Source organism: Idiotropiscis lumnitzeri, chromosome 4 (assembly GCF_059441095.1).
Source record: "Idiotropiscis lumnitzeri isolate Australia: NSW breed Sydney's pygmy pipehorse chromosome 4, RoL_Ilum_1.0, whole genome shotgun sequence".
NCBI lineage: Eukaryota > Metazoa > Chordata > Actinopteri > Syngnathiformes > Syngnathidae > Idiotropiscis > Idiotropiscis lumnitzeri.
This window is the reverse complement of record NC_142394.1, coordinates 21,935,208-21,952,335: the sequence shown is the minus strand read 5'-3', so window position 1 is coordinate 21,952,335 and position 17,128 is coordinate 21,935,208. Positions and strand designations below refer to the sequence as shown.

At 41.0% G+C, this 17,128-nt stretch overlaps 1 protein-coding gene across 1 annotated transcript; it reads right to left on the bottom strand.

Annotated features, from left to right (window-relative positions):
- Nucleotides 1-7,624: 7,624 nt before the first annotated feature.
- LOC148338561 (potassium channel subfamily K member 10-like) lies at nucleotides 7,625-16,642 on the bottom strand. The gene is made up of 8 exons (XM_088293953.1): nucleotides 16,557-16,642; nucleotides 14,957-15,030; nucleotides 11,744-12,008; nucleotides 11,143-11,260; nucleotides 10,911-11,071; nucleotides 10,332-10,518; nucleotides 10,036-10,172; nucleotides 7,625-8,849 (listed from the first exon to the last, which is right to left on the bottom strand). The coding sequence occupies exons 3-8, from the start codon at nucleotides 11,930-11,932 to the stop codon at nucleotides 7,917-7,919; spliced, it is 1,725 nt and encodes a 574-aa protein (XP_088150079.1). The 5' UTR covers nucleotides 11,933-12,008; nucleotides 14,957-15,030; nucleotides 16,557-16,642; the 3' UTR covers nucleotides 7,625-7,916.
- Nucleotides 16,643-17,128: the final 486 nt, after the last annotated feature.

Below are 17,128 nucleotides of genomic sequence, written 5' to 3'. Positions count from 1 at the left end.
AAATATAGACTCTGGTATGCCAGTGGTTTTGCTCTTGTGAGGTCATGCGTGATTGTGTTGCGATGGCTGCTATTCCGCCGTCCAGTCATGGAAGTATAAAGACAGTCAGCAGTGGTCAAGAGCGTTTTAGTGAAGTTATGCAACTGCCACTGGAAAAACGATTTTTTGACTCTGCATTAAATAGACACATCCGCTTTGTGAAACCACCAACGTCTAAAATTGTCTCTTCAAAATTACATAAACACTTAAGTGATTTAAAGTATGCTGAATATTACTCACTTCTTAATATAGCCTCATTAAATGTTTCTCATATTTGTTAAGGAAAAGCACAGGAATTATTTGGCTTTATATTTTCTCCAAAACTTAGCCATCCCGCTGAAGTTTATTTTGTGCTAAACTGGCGATAGCTCACTTAGCTCAGGCGGAATTGTCAACCATTTAGTTCTAAGAACATAGCAAAAAGACATTATTGTATTTATTATGGACAATATTTTAATACATGAAAAATGTAATGAATTACCTCTGTTCGTTACACAGCAAACGCCTTTAAAAAAAAAACGTCCAAAATTTCACCAACACTTAAATAACATTTCAAGGAGCTCATTTGATGTTTGCTCATTTAGCTTAAAATATAAACTAAGGTTACATTCGCTAGTAGCTAAGACATAAAGGCAACATTGTTAAGTTAGTCACAGAGCAAATTCCCGTATTTCAATAAAATGGCGCTTTTGTAACCGTTCACTGTTAAAAACAAATAATTCCCAAAAGGCCTTGCTTCTATGTCGGCCAGTTTGGAGAATAAGAACGCAAAACATTTGTAGCTTAGCTAGCTAACCAGATGTGCCCCCAAAAAAACGACTGATTTCTTACTGTGACTGATTTGATCATTTTGTCTGAAGTCTGAATCACATTCAACCTACAAACATACTTTGGTTATTCAATGATTTAAAAAAAATGAAATCAATCATCCCATTCGCGGGCAATATTTTTTGATATTAGTTTTTTTTAATTAAACTTTTAAAAGTAAAGGAGATTTTGTGTTGCTGATGTTTACACAAGTACAACAACAGTTTGTAAGTTCTTGTCCTCATTTTCACATTTCACATCCACAAAAATACACATTTGAAATGCAATAAAACCCGTTTATAGATAAATGTTTAGCAAACCAAAAAATAAAAATACAACAACCATGTGTTGAATTGTGCACTTTGGAGTTATGGTTTACAATTAAACTGAGAGATTTACTTCTGCACCCATTGCAGTAAAGTTTTTTCCCTACTCGCGTGCGTGTCGGCGAGTGCGTGCGCTTGTGCGCTTGTGCGTGTGTGTGAGTGTGTGTGGTGAGTTACCCCCTCTCTCCCAGCGCCACCTCAGCCCTCCTCCCTGAGTAAACTGGCCCCGGCGTGTGTTTGTCTTCCGCACTTAACTACCACTTGCTATACTTATCCCACTGCGGAGCGCTGTGCGACGTGCTGCCGGCCTTGAGGACGGAGGGACGGACGTAGGACGGACAGAAGGAGGGAGGGGACGTGGGACCTCACCAGCTCCCGTCTACGGATTGGCGTGTCTTTGCAGTCTCCCTCAAGCAGAAAATGCGTCTGAGAAGAATGATAGAAATGCATTTACGTGCCACTCGCACCTCATATTGCGCGTGTTAAACACACGACACACACACGCTGTTTATTTGCACCAGCCAGCTATTTTCGTCAGGGCTTTTTCCTTATTCCGCAGCCGCGACCGGCTGACTTGGATTGAGAAGTGAGGAACACCCAAGAATGGTCGCCAGCGAAATGGCAGGCACATAAACAAGACAAAGCAACCCTGCAAGCCTTACTAGGCTGAAGAATCCAGATCGACACTGAAACCCTTTTTTGATACCATAAATTGAACACCTCCATTCTGCGGTGGATGTGGCTCAGTGATAGAATGGTGGTTTTGCAACCCAGAGGTAGTGAGTTCGATCCCCGTCCAGTGTGATTATGTCGAAGTGTCATTGAGCATGAAACTGAACACCCAGTTGCTCAAGATATGATGTCATCAGCTGGTAGCAAGTGCTCAAGCCAAACCCTGAGTCCTAAACCTACTTTGAAAGCCGAACTGCGCATTGTAACGCTAACCCCAATTTGAAACCCAAACCCTAAATCCCGAACCTACTTCAAAACCCTAACCCTAACTTGAAACCCTAACCCTGAATTCTAAACCTACTTTGAAACCCTAACCCTGAATCCTAAACCTACTTTGAAACCCTACCCCTAATTTGAAAACCTAACCCTGACTCCTAAACCTACTTTGAAACCCTACCCCTACTTTGAAACCCTAATCCTAATTTGAAACCCTACTTTGAAACCCTAACCCAAATTTGAAACCCTAACCCTGAATCCTAAACCTACTTTGAAACCCTAACCCTAATTTGAAACCCTACTTTGAAACCCTAACCCAAATTTGAAACCCTACTTTGAAACCCTACCCCTAATTTGAAAACCTAATCCTGACTCCTAAACCTACTTTGAAACCCTACCCCTACTTTGAAACCCTAACCCTAATTTGAAACCCTACTTTGAAACCCTAACCCAAATTTGAAACCCTAACCCTGAATCCTAAACCTACTTTGAAACCCTACCCCTAATTTGAAAACCTAACCCTGACTCCTAAACCTACTTTGAAACCCTACCCCTACTTTGAAACCCTAATCCTAATTTGAAACACTACTTTGAAACCCTAACCCAAATTTGAAACCCTAACCCTGAATCCTAAACCTACTTTGAAACCCTAACCCTAATTTGAAACCCTACTTTGAAACCCTAACCCAAATTTGAAACCCTACTTTGAAACCCTACCCCTAATTTGAAAACCTAATCCTGACTCCTAAACCTACTTTGAAACCCTACCCCTACTTTGAAACCCTAACCCTATTTCCTAAACCTACTTTGAAACCCTAACCCTAATTTAAAACCCTACTTTGAAACCATAAACCTAATTTGAAACCCTAACCCTAAATCCTAAACCTACTCTGAAACCATAACCCTAATTTGAAACCCTACCCCTAATTTGAAAACCTAACCCTGACTCCTAAACCTACTTTGAAACCCTACCCCTACTTTGAAACCCTAACCCTAATTTGAAACCCTACTTTGAAACCCTAACTTGAAACCCTAACCCTGAATTCTAAACCTACTTTGAAACCCTAACCCTAATTTGAAACCCTACTTTGAAACCCTAACCCTAATTTGAAACCCTAACCCTGAATCCTAAACCTACTTTGAAACCCTAGCCCTAATTTGAAACCCTACTTTGAAACCCTAACCCTAATTTGAAACCCTACTTTGAAACCCTAACCCTAATTTGAAACCCTAACCCTGAATTCTAAACCTACTTTGAAACCCTAACCCTAATTTGAAACCCTACTTTGAAACCCTAACCCTAATTTGAAACCCTAACCCTGAATCCTAAACCTACTTTGAAACCCTAACCCTAATTTGAAACCCTAACCCTAAATCCTAAACCTACTCTGAAACCCTAACCCTAATTTGAAACCCTAACCCAAATTTGAAACCCGAAAATGAAACCCTAACCCTAATTTGAAACCCTAACCCAAATTTGAAACCCTAACCCTGAATCCTAAACCTACTTTGAAACCCTACCCCTAATTTGAAAACCTAACCCTGACTCCTAAACCTACTTTGAAACCCTACCCCTACTTTGAAACCCTAATCCTAATTTGAAACCCTACTTTGAAACCCTAACCCAAATTTGAAACCCTAACCCTGAATCCTAAACCTACTTTGAAACCCTAACCCTAATTTGAAACCCTACTTTGAAACCCTAACCCAAATTTGAAACCCTACTTTGAAACCCTACCCCTATTTTGAAAACCTAATCCTGACTCCTAAACCTACTTTGAAACCCTACCCCTACTTTGAAACCCTAACCCTATTTCCTAAACCTACTTTGAAACCCTAACCCTAATTTGAAACCCTACTTTGAAACCATAAACCTCATTTGAAACCCTAACCCTAAATCCTAAACCTACTCTGAAACCATAACCCTAATTTGAAACCCTACCCCTAATTTGAAAACCTAACCCTGACTCCAAAACCTACTTTGAAACCCTACCCCTACTTTGAAACCCTAACCCTAATTTGAAACCCTACTTTGAAACCCTAACTTGAAACCCTAACCCTGAATTCTAAACCTACTTTGAAACCCTAACCCTAATTTGAAACCCTACTTTGAAACCCTAACCCTAATTTGAAACCCTAACCCTGAATCCTAAACCTACTTTGAAACCCTAACCCTAATTTGAAACCCTACTTTGAAACCCTAACCCTAATTTGAAACCCTAACCCAAATTTGAAACCCGAAAATGAAACCCTAACCCTAATTTGAAACCCTACTTTGAAACCCTAACCCTAATTTGAAACCCTAACCCTAAATCCTAAACCTACTTCGAAAGCCTAACCCTACTTGGAAACCCTAACCCTAATTTGAAACCCTACTTTGAAACCCTAACCCTAATTTGAAACCCTAACCCTGAATCCTAAACGTACTTTGAAACCCTAACCCTAATTTGAAACCCTACTTTGAAACCCTAACCCTAATTTGAAACCCTACTTTGAAAATCTAACCCTAATTTGAAACCCTAACCCTGAATTCTCAACCTACTTTGAAACCCTAACCCTAATTTGAAACCCTACTTTGAAACCCTAACCCTAATTTGAAACCCTAACCCTAAATCCTAAACCTACTTCGAAAGCCTAACCCTACTTTGAAACCCTAACCCTAATTTGAAACCCTAACCCTGAATCCTAAACCTACTTTGAAACCCTAACCCTAATTTGAAACCCTACTTTGAACCCTAACCCTAATTTGAAACCCTACTTTGAAACCCTAACCCTAATTTGAAACCCTAACCCTGAATTCTAAACCTACTTTGAAACCCTAACCCTTATTTGAAACCCTACTTTGAAACCCTAACCCTAATTTGAAACCCTAACCCTAAATCCTAAACCTACTCTGAAACCCTAACCCTAATTTGAAACCCTAACCCAAATTTGAAACCCGAAAATGAAACCCTAACCCTAATTTGAAACCCTACTTTGAAACCCTAACCCTAATTTGAAACCCTAACCCTAAATCCTAAACCTACTTCGAAAGCCTAACCCTAATTTGAAACACTACTTTGAAACCCTAACCCTAATTTGAAACCCTACTTTGAAACCCTAACCCAAATTTGAAACCCTAACCCTGAATCCTAAACCTACTTTGAAACCCTACCCCTAATTTGAAAACCTAACCCTGACTCCTAAACCTACTTTGAAACCCTACCCCTACTTTGAAACCCTAATCCTAATTTGAAACCCTACTTTGAAACCCTAACCCAAATTTGAAACCCTAACCCTGAATCCTAAACCTACTTTGAAACCCTAACCCTAATTTGAAACCCTACTTTGAAACCCTAACCCTAATTTGAAATCCTAACCATAAATCCTAAACCTACTTCGAAAGCCTAACCCTACTTTGAAACCCTAACCCTAATTTGAAACCCTACTTTGAAACCCTAACGCTAATTTGAAACCCTAACCCTGAATTCTAAACCTACTTTGAAACTCTAACCCTAATTTGAAACCCTAACCCTGAATTCTAAACCTACTTTGAAACCCTAACCCTAATTTGAAACCCTACTTTGAAACCCTAACCCTAATTTGAAACCCTAACCCTGAATCCTAAACCTACTTCGAAAGCCTAACCCTACTTGGAAACCCTAACCCTAATTTGAAACCCTACTTTGAAACCCTAACCCTAATTTGAAACCCTAACCCTAAATCCTAAACCTACTCTGAAACCCTAACCCTAATTTGAAACCCTAACCCAAATTTGAAACCCGAAAATGAAACCCTAACCCTAATTTGAAACCCTCCTTTGAAACCCTAACCCTAATTTGAAACCCTACTTTGAAACCCTAACCCTAATTTGAAACCCTAACCCTGAATCCTAAACCTACTTCGAAAGCCTAACCCTACTTTGAAACCCTAACCCTAATTTGAAACCCTACTTTGAAACCCTAACCCTGAATCCTAAACCTACTCTGAAACCCTAACCCTAATTTGAAACCCTAACCCAAATTTGAAACCCGAAAATGAAACCCTAACCCTAATTTGAAACCCTACTTTGAAACCCTAACCCTAATTTGAAACCCTAACCCTAAATCCTAAACCTACTTCGAAATCCTAACCCTAATTTGAAACCCTAACCCTAAATCGTAAACCTACTTTGAAACCCTAACATACTAGGCCACCATGTTTAGTTTTTTTCCCCCCAAGGCTCCATAAAGACAAAATCTGAAAGTTATACAACGACAACACGGGAGGGTGAGGAGGCGCATTTTGTGGCCTCAGCATTATTGCAGGATGCAGAGGAGGCCGGCCGGCCGGTGCAGGCCCAAAGCCACACAAGTTCCCTTTTTAAACACATGAGGGCGTGCTGGCGCGCAGCTTCAAGGCAGTGCTTTATTGCAGCTCGTAAAATAAGAAAAAAGGGCCCATTTATGCCGTAAAACACCAGAGTCCTAGTCAGTATTTAGTCGCGGCACACTGGCGTTCCGTTTTATCGTCGGCACGCACAACAAAATACGACAGCGCCAATGAGAACGTTAAAACATTCATCAAGTGTCAGGCGCTGGCGACTTTCTCCGGGCCGCTGTCAGTGGATGATGAAATGTGCGGCCTCCTCCTCTTCTCTCCGCATCGTGTTCGAGGCCGTGGGTAAGCGAGATGCTCCGTCCCAGACCGCAGCGGCAGCGGAGTTCAACGAGGACTCAGCGAGGTCATCACGTCTGCAAACGCGCACGCTCGTGTTCTGGTGTGGAAGAAAATGCCTTTTGTGAATGCTGAGTCAGTCATTCATATTTGAAAGTGACATCATGTATTTTGTTCACAATTAATATTAGGTCTGTTTTTTTTGCTTCATTTCTCTCCCTCATAACCGAGACATACATCGTCATAAATCAAGATTGATAGTCCCACTTAAAAATTGGTCTTGAATTCAAATCCAAAGCGATACAATGGCAGCATGAAGTCTACTAGCGGCTGTTTGTCGGTACAGCTGTGTTGACACTTTAATTTCAAAGACAACAAACATTTGGATTTCATCCATCCATTATCTGACCAGTTGACGAAAAGAAACGTCCATGGCAGTCAATGAGCTCATATATAGATTGGCGGCACTGACACGTAACAGTGTGGCGCAAGTGCAGGAAGGGATCACTCTCACACACACATTGGCAGAAACAGACAGAAAACAAAGACCTACTTATTTGGTTGTTTAATTCGGTAAAAAGGCAAACCTTACCTCAAAACACTCACTCACTTCCCATAATTTGTCTCACTTGAATTTAAATAGTTCAGGATTTTAAAAATGATCTTTGGGCTGAAAAAGACGATATCACAAAGACCGGTGGGCGCAAGCTGCAGTGTTCAAACATTCACAAGTTGTTTGTGATGGCTGATCAGGGGCAACTGGACTCTTCTTGCTAGGTGAAATTTTCACTGCCATTGACGGATATAGATGTCAAAAACTGCATTCTTTTCACCTGGCCTACTAGTGAATGAGTTAAACAACCCCTCCGTAATGGTAAACTACACAATGTGGAAAAATTGTTTATTTTTTTCCCTGTATAATGCATTTTTTGTAATCATTGTTGCAAAAAGAGTGCATTATTTGGGGTAAACGAAATGTAGAACTGAAGACGCCTTTTGGATTAAAAGAGGAAATGTCTTCAAAAGCTAAGAAGAGTCAAATTGCTTCTATTCAACCTTCACAGATTCCCATGACCTTGACGACCGTCAACTGTCACATGTCGCTGGTGAGACGTAAACAAATTAAGTGTTTTTTCCAAAAAGGCACAAGAAAAGCAGACGTCAAAGCGCCTGCGACGAGTCCGTGTGTTTCACCGACAACAATGGCGAGTCGGGCGGCGGCGTGGGTGGATTGGATGGTGGCTGCAAGTCCCCACCGGGCCTCCTCGCCTGATTTAGATTCCACTCATGCGGCGATTCCCCCTTCACGCTCTTCCGCTTGGGCTTGTGCGGTCTCCGCCTCCTCTCGTCGCCGTGCTCGCTCAGCGCATCCGACGACTCGTCGATGTACGCCAGGTTTTCACCGAAGAAGTCCAGGAGGCCCATGGAGTGCGGAGAACACGAAGGCGACGGGGGGAGGGAACTCAGATCAGGTGAGGCCTTTTCACTACATCTCGCCTCCTCTTCGGAGTTCATTTTGTCTCCTTCCGCTTCAAGCACACGGTGAGACTGGAGCTTCCGGAAAACCGAGAAGGATGAAGACGCAGAGGAGATGTCGGATCTGGAGTCGAAGTCCGAACCTGAGAGGGAACCGTCCCGTACGGCCGCTTCAGGGGAGTGCAGCTCGGAGGCGCTCGGCTTTGCGGGAAGGGAGAAGGAACGCGAGAAGAGGTGAGGTAAAGAGTGACGCGCCACCTGTTGACGCAAAGCCGCAGACAACTCGGACGGCTTTGACCTCGGCATCGTGCCTCCGCCAACGGGAAGCCTCCCTCTCGGCTTGGTCGTCGTCGTCCTCTCCAGGGAGGAGCCGAGACCCTCCAGCCGACTCATTGAGCTGGACAGGCCGGCCCAGTGTGTGTGTCCGTTCTCTGAGCCGCCTCGGGCCCAGTAGCCTAGCGTCACTTGGGCGCCGCGGCGGACGCGGCGGCGCTCGCTACGCTTCCAGCGCCGGCGCTGCAGGAGGAACGGGTCATTGAACTCAAGAGGGTTGGGGATGCGAAAGTCCTTGGACATGTTCTGCGTCCAGTCGGTGGCGTGAGCGCGCAGCTCCTCCATCTAACGAGATACAAAACATCAGAGGTGAGGAGAAACCATTAACACCAATTATCAACCAATTTAAACTGTTGAAAATCAATTGACAACAAACCGATTAACTAGTAAATGCAATTTCTGGAGAAATGACGTGTGAATGCTGTAATGTTGGATTCAAAATATTGAATCATGTGGAATGATATTCAATGAAATGGCAAAATGATATGAAATGATCTTAAATAATTGAATTATATTGAAAGACATTGGAGAAAAATGTACAATATGTTGATGAAAAGTGTGGAATGATATTGAAAGTTTTTTTTTTAATAAAAGTTTTGGTTTGTTATTGGGAACACACAAGGAATATATTTTTTTAAAATAATGTGGAATTGGAGTAGCTGACACACTTTTCTTGTGTGGGGCAGATGTGCGAACCACTGCGCCGCCTTGTTGCCTCAAAAAAAGACATTGATGGCATATTATTGTAATTTTTACACGAGCTACCCAACTTTGGGTCTCCACCCATCATTGAATCAATTAACACAATAATAATAATAATAAGAAGAAGAAGAACTGATTTCTATCTGGCACATTTCCTTTTTCAGAAAATAAAAGCAAAAAAGTGTATTTCTCTCACAAAGATTTCAAGGATAATTTCTTGCTTCTTACGACATTCCTAAAACTTTAGTCAAGGAGGCGGATTGTTGATATTTGTAGACCATTTTTAATTAAAGTCAAGAGGAAAATATTTAGGTCCGAATTTTGAAAACTATAAATTCCATCACTTAATTGGTCTAAAATTCCTTTCCGCAATTTTATTAAATGGCTTTTTTTTTTATCTATATAGTCTAGACAACACACATCTTTGTAAAGTTGTCCAAAATTTCCATGGAACACCTTAAGTTTAAGTTCAAACAAAAACAAAATGTTCTGGCAGTTGACAGGCTCACCAGAATCTCTTAAAATGTTGAGCGAAAAACAAAAAGATACGTTATTTCTCAGCAGATGTTTAAAAAGCGCCAACGCCGATATGCATCAAAATGCCAAATATGGGTGCCAATAATTGTCTAGACTATACCGACTAGTGAGGATACAGTATAGCCAGTATAAATAACTTCCTTTCCGAGTCAAAATGTAATGATAGAGTGAATGGTCAGATGAATAAAACGATCATGCCGTGTGTGCGTGCGTGCGCGCATGTGTGTCTCGCCTCAGCGCGGGTCCTCTTGGAGAGCACACGCAGCCAGTTGCCAATCATGGTGAGGATGGAGGCAAAGTAGGCCAGACCGAACACGATCCACAACCACACAAGAGGTTTGAAGAACAGCCCGCCAGCGTGACTACCGTCTAGATACACACACACAAATCTATTAATATTCCGAAAGGCAGCCTCTCACAAATTCCTGTTTTGTCACTTGGGACTTTTTTGCTTTGTTTTTGATGATGACTTAAACAAGAAAATTGGCAGAGCAACATCCGCAGTCGGCCGTGTGCAAGTGTTCCCACCCGGCACGTAGTCGCCGAAGCCCACCGTGGTGAGCGTGATGACCACAAAGTAGAGTGACTCCAGGAAGGACCAGTCCTCCGACTTCTGAAAGACGACCGTGGGCACGGCCAAGAAGATGAGGCAGCCGATGAGGATGGACAGGACGGCCGAGATCACGCGCACCGTGGTGGGACGCACTTGACGCTTCTAACATGCACACGCACACACGCACGCAGAAACATGGCAGTAAACACACACTTGTGATAGGGAAGAGATTACAAATGATGCAAACGATCCTATTTTGGGCGGGATTTTTTTTTTTTTTTTAGGTCCACTGCCTCCAATGGTTTTGCAGTTTAACACAGTTGACGACTTTCTTCACACATTCAAGTATTAGCATTTTGATTTCCAGTGGAACCAATGAAAAGGCATATCGATTTGCGGGTCTGTGTTGATTCAGAAATACCCCAACATGCCACTAAAGCCCTCGTCGAAATGTCAAGCGTGAAACCAAGCAACCAGGTGAAAATGCTTTTGAGTGTAGGATGGGTGTCCACCTAAAGGACTCACTAGACCTGACATTTGATTCCCAGGCGTACCAGAAAGAGGGTCTCAATCTTGGCTACGGCCTTGCGCAGCACGGTGCCCATGTGATCGCCCACTCCGGCCAGCAGGATGCCAAACATGGGAATGCCCACCAGGGCGTAGCATACGCAGAACAGCTGGCCATACCACGTGCGAGGAGACAGGTTCCCGAAACCTGGAGGAGGGAAGATGGCGTGACTCACACGGACGTAACGGCTGTGATGGCGGTAAGGTGTTGAAGTGTACCTATGGTGGTGATGATGGCGCCGCAGAAGAAGAAGGCGGAGGCCACATCCCAGCGCGTGGTGAAGTTGGTGGAAAGGTTGCCAACCTCCAGGCCCGCTTCCACAGCAGACGCAACCCTCTAGGTAACATACAGAAAACATTTAAGAAGCACATGAAGTGTGTGTATGTAAGTATGTTTGGGGGGGTTGGGGGAGAGAGAGAGAGAGAGAGAGAGAGAGAGAGAGAGAGAGAGAGAGAGAGAGAGAGAGAGAGAGAGAGAGAGAGAGAGAGAAGGCGACAGACAATACATTTGAAATCCTAATTTTAAAAGCATATTTAAATAAAAAAATCTATTATTTAAATAATGTGGAATCTGCAACAGAATTAAAAAGTATATACAAATAAAAAATAAATAATTTTTTTTATTCATTTTAAAAAGCCCAAAATATCTAAAAAAAATTTAATGAAAATATTTAAAAAAGAGATTAAAAAATGTATAAAATTTAAATATTATTCTGAATGTAATCATATATGTAATAAATAAAAAAATACATGGAAAAATGAATGAAATGCTAATGTTTGTGTGCGTGCGACTGGCGTTACGTAAGGAGGCCTCTGATACCTTCACCAGCTTGTAGAATTCCTGCTCACTCACGCAGAAGTGATTGTTCAGGAAGTTGTTCTTGGCGGCGAGCAGCTCTTGGAACTTGTCGCTCTCTTCTGAAGCCTCCAGGTTCTGGAAGACCAGCGCTCCCATGCCCAGGTACAGCACCACGCCAAACAAGAGGGCCAGGACGGTGGTGCAGCGCATGTTGTCCACCCTCCCTCTGGGGTGAGAGGCCGGGGGATGTGGCGATGTTCGCACTCAGGATACACTTGGGGCACAGCTGGTCATAAACAGGAAGTTCCTTTTAGAGGCCAACGTACGTGTAAACATGCAACACGGGTGCTTTTGGAGGGCTGGCTTATTCATGCGCGTGTGCGTCACACCAGCGCTGCACTGGCAGGAAGCCGAGTCCCATAAGGATGTTCCCATGGATGCTAGGTGAGAAGTCACACATTGATGATGTCATAGCAATATGGAAATTTCACCCTAAAGTCAACCCCCAACTATTTTTTCAGTACGTACAAATCTATTCAGGTTTATTTGTGAAAACTAACCCAAATAGAAAAACGTCACGTAAAATGCAAGCACGTTTAAAGCTAAGCGGCATCATCTGATTCTGAATTTGCTCTCGTCTTTTCTCAAGCACATAGATCAGGTTTTCATCATATTAATATAATCCTAATAATATAATAAGTCATGTAGTAATTCATTTATAAATTAATGGTTAAGTCAAGCAGCAGGTATGTCAGCAACTTCATAACTATGAATTACAACTCATGGTAAAATCGGCTTTGAGCAAGCTCTTATAGGTATATAGTATAAACCTCAAACTATTTGTCAAAAATAAGAAATACGTGAAAATATGTGCTTGAAAAAAAAACGTTAAAACATTTTTTTAAATAAGCGTCAAAAATAAGTTTTGGGAAACATACAGCCTCTCTGATTAACAACAACTAAAACTAATACTAAAACTAATAAGAGCTAAACTAAAAAGCAAAAACTAATAAAAAAAAACTGCTCTGGTTCTGAACGTTAATTAAAACTAACTGAATTTGAAGAACAAAATAAAAATTAACAAAAAGGAAAAATCCCAAACGATGTTAAACCTGACTCTCTACGTTTGTGGGATGAAGCCTATGCCATTAAGTCCATCACCATCCATCCATTTTTTTTTTGTCATCATAGGGTGACTAGTCCAAACACGGTATTGAAAATAATATTGTGCTTCAGGAAAATCCACCCGTCCTGTGCTGCCACTTGCTGTGGACTGAAAATGACATCACAGTGTCGGAGGGCTCGGATTTCAAACGTCACATGACTAAACCCCGAACACAAGTGAGCTGTGACATTCATTACTTGAGCCCTTTAGTATTGTGAAGTCATTTGCAAGGTGACAGCAATTGGCAAAATCGCCAAGTAGAAGTTGCGCGCCAAGACATGAGCAAGTGATTTTAGTTTTTTTTCTTAATTTGAATGTACCCCAGTGATTGACTAGCGACCAATTAAGGGTGTACCCTTCCTCTCACCCAAAGTCAGTCCAGGTCAACCGTAACCTTGATGAGGATAAGATCTATAGAAAATGGATGATTGCTAATCATGTTCTATTTCTGTCTCCTTGGCGAGGAAACTCTGGATTTGTATGAAACTTCCTTTAAAGATTTGTGATAGCACCGCCGTTGCCCGTTGATTCGTTTTGCAGCTGAGCGATTTACGTTAAAGCCTCCATGGGAGCCTTCTTGTTTCTCACACTGTGGTTCAGTTTCACAATGAAAACACACGAGCCAACAAAATAGTGAAATAATCCAACAGTGAGAGGAAGCCGTTGTGACGTGTTGGTCATCTAAGACGGTGATTCCCAACCAGTGCACTGCTGGAATTGTTCCAATTTCACTTAATTAGTTGGAAAATTACAAATTTACAGGGTTCTCTACTAAAATGCACTTGGTAGAGTTTTTCTATACTACTTGCAATTAATTCCTGCTGTTCAAGAACATTTACAATGTGGGTAAAGTGTGTCTTAATACATTGACATCCATGTAAAGAGAAAATAAATGTGAGACACCACAGAGAATAGCATTGTAAACGACCCAGATGAATTTAAAAAAATAAATAAATAATTAAGCCATTTTCAGTATTAAACGCTGGTATGACCTGAAATAATAGCATCTTTCTCATGTCAGCACATAACCACCTGTTTGAGCAACGAAAATACATTTGCTAGAAAAGATCCGACTGTGTCGTCATGGAGTTTTTTATGCCGCGACCACCAGGTGCTCTAAAGCAGCCAAGCCACTGTGAACCCTTGTCCAAACTATGGCTATCAAGTTGGCCTTAAGAGAAGAAGAAAAAAATCCACCTTTCACATCGGAATATCCGTACACTCATGGCGGACAACGAGGCGCTCTATTATGTACTACATCGTTGATACTTCATACTTAGGACATCGTCAGCAGTTATCGGAATGTATTTGGATGAATGGCTCTGGATTGTATTTCCCACGATAAATGCCAGAGACATGTAGTGACGAAGGTTATTATGGTGAACTAACAACCAGCGAAATATCTAAAACAAAATTTAAACTAAAATACTTTGACATAAAACGAAAAATAACTCAAACTGTATTTTACATCTATAAAACGATAATTATTCATGAAAATGTTCATTTTCGTCTTTGTCAATTAATGTTTACAATGAGTCTTGGGGGTTCATTTGAAATGTATTTATTTTTGTATTACTGTAGGGGGGCGAAATAGAAAAAAAACAGATTTAAGGAAGGTCGTTTGCACAATACTTAGTGACCTTGTTTTATATATATTTTTTTAATATTACACCCGGCAATACTTCATACGTTACAAAAACAATAATAACTAGAAAAAACTAAAATGAAGCATTTTTAAAAAATATACATATAAAGACTAACAAACCTGCTCTAAAAATAATTCAAATAAACTGAATTAAAAAAAAAAAAGTCAAAATGAAATAAAAACTAACTATAATGAAAACTCCCAAACTATCATAACCCTGGTAGTGATGAGTAAAAAAACTAAATTTACTCCCACTAGATAACACAAGATCCATAATAACCCGTGTCCACATGTGGTGACATTTTTGCTGAGACGTATTTTTTCCCCCAAATGTAAAAAAAAAAAAAATAAATAAAAGTGGGAAAATGTGATGAGGTTGAATAAAAGTTTAACAAAGAGGAATACAAACGTCAATGAAGACTACCTTGAGGCTCCGAAGTCAGGAGTTCATCCCATGTTAGGTCAGCTGATGAGCTCTGTTGGGCTTCACTGGGGACCCTCAACAAAAGAAGATTCTATTGGACGTCAGCACATTCAAAGACTTTACGCACACGACTAACACAAGACTAGAATACGTTACGGTTTAAAAACAGACAAACAATGAGCCTACTACATACTGCACGTAGTGACGTTAACATGGGGAATAAAAAAACGTTTGAACCTTACCACTTTGAACTGTGTTTACGCCACTCCCTTGTCTTGGTCTCCCACGTGCACCTTTGACAATGTCCTGACATTTGCCAGAGTCTTACACGGTGTTAGCATTGATCGCTAATGGATCACTGTCCCAAACGTGCACCGGGTGGCACAGTTTGGCAATGTTCTTTGTTGGAACAGCAGTGAGTGAGCTCATGTGAAGATAAACAGGTGGGCGAAATCATGGAAGAAGCACGGGACTGAGGGAAAATGTACACGTTGAAGAGACACAAGGCAAAGTTCAGATTTTTATTTTGAGCACCAAAGAAGGCTCAAATTGAAGAACATTTTGCTTGCGTTGGATTTCATTGGCCTCACTTTGCTTTTATTGTTGAAGCTTCGTTGGGAAGCAAAAACTACATGAATAATTTCCACAAATAAAAATTGGAGAGGGATCATTTTTCAAAAGGAAACAAAAAACAATACTCATTTGTGAATGGATGAAGTTACTTCTTAATGTGTCAATGTCTATTTTAATTATTATTACGCATATCAACCGTCAAATACATTGTGCATATTTGTCTTATTATAATTCAACATTGTATCATGACATAGCAGTCAACAATATTACCAAATATTACTGGAGCACAATTAGACTATTTACGCACAACATTTTTATAGTGCTCTTTTCTTGTTTGGATAAGATTTAAATTTCTTTTAATTATTTCCAAAAGTGTCCTTTTGCATTATTTTTACTCTGTGATTGCCGCAATGACAATTTAATTCCCCTCAAGGGATGAATAAAAATATCAAACTATCTTGCTGATGCTGATAGAGGGGCCTATTTAAGACTCAAAATGGTTGTGAGCTCTTGGGAAAACACAAAACAATGACAAATGACTTACAAAGAAAACAACGCAACGTCAAACTCAATCTTCCCTAAGACACTTGATTAGGTACACTTGCATAAATAAGCTCATGTTATCAAATACAAGCTGTTAGGAAAAAAATGCCCATACAAGACAAGAATGCTGCTTGTTGCTTTGCTTGCAAAATGGAAACATTTTTGATACAACTCATTACATTGTGCAGACGGAATGAAGCGAAAGTCTTGGGAAATGATTGAAAAAAAAAATGCCAGGAAGAGAAAATCGCAATGTTTCATCATCTGCATGTTTTCGACATTTTATAAGCAACTGCCAACTAAGAAGCAGAGATGAATGATTATCTGTGAACGCTAAATTAATGCATCAAAGAGTTCTGCTTTGTCTTCATTCCTCTGCGATAATATAAAATGAGAAACAATGAATTTGAAAACAACACGCATGCACGTCGAAAACTGAATACATGGATGAAAGAAAATCTCTAATGAGGAAAAATGGTCTTACCTTGACTTTGGTGAAACTTGAATCCAGGTTGGTCCAACGCAACTTGCGTGTCGTTCTCCGGCCCTACAGCACTCACTCAGCAGCTGAGTTTGTTGGGTGTGTGTGTGTGTATTGCAAACGTGCATGTGTGTTTTCTCCTTGGAAGGTGTTTCCCCATTCTTGTGACCCTACATCACTCTGACAGGGGGAGAATACTGGAGGAGGAGTAGTGGGACATTAGAGGGTCTGCAATTTCCTGGGATGGATATGTGTGTGTGTTTATTGGGAGGGGTGTGGAGTGGGGCTGGCAAACAAAAAAGTGACACTTGGCTCGTCTCAGGCAGAGTTACGGCTGATGAAATAAAACAGCCAGTGAAATTCCAATCACAAATTTAGCAGCAATGTGAATAAAAGTAAAAAAAAAAAGTAGATGAGTGCACGAGGGAAAAAGTGAGGGGGCATTAACAAATGGCGGCAGAAATGAGGCGTTTCATCAAGATATTCTAAAATACTTTGGAGGCGCCATCTCATGGGACTCGCTTGACGGCAGCAGAGACAAAACAGGATAAAACTTTAAATACGTGATTGCAGTT

What these genes read in the sequence shown, in the direction of transcription:
- LOC148338561 (XM_088293953.1), bottom strand. Translation starts at nt 11,932, where the DNA reads ATGCGCTGCACCACCGTCCTGGCCCTCTTGTTTGGCGTGGTGCTGTAC. An exon ending in AATTCTACAAGCTGGTGAAG is followed by an intron (nt 11,261 to 11,743) that starts GTATCAGAGGCC and finishes TATGTTACCTAG; the next exon opens with AGGGTTGCGTCTGCTGTGGA. An exon ending in CCAAGAGGACCCGCGCTGAG is followed by an intron (nt 8,850 to 10,035) that starts GCGAGACACACA and finishes GTATCTCGTTAG; the next exon opens with ATGGAGGAGCTGCGCGCTCA.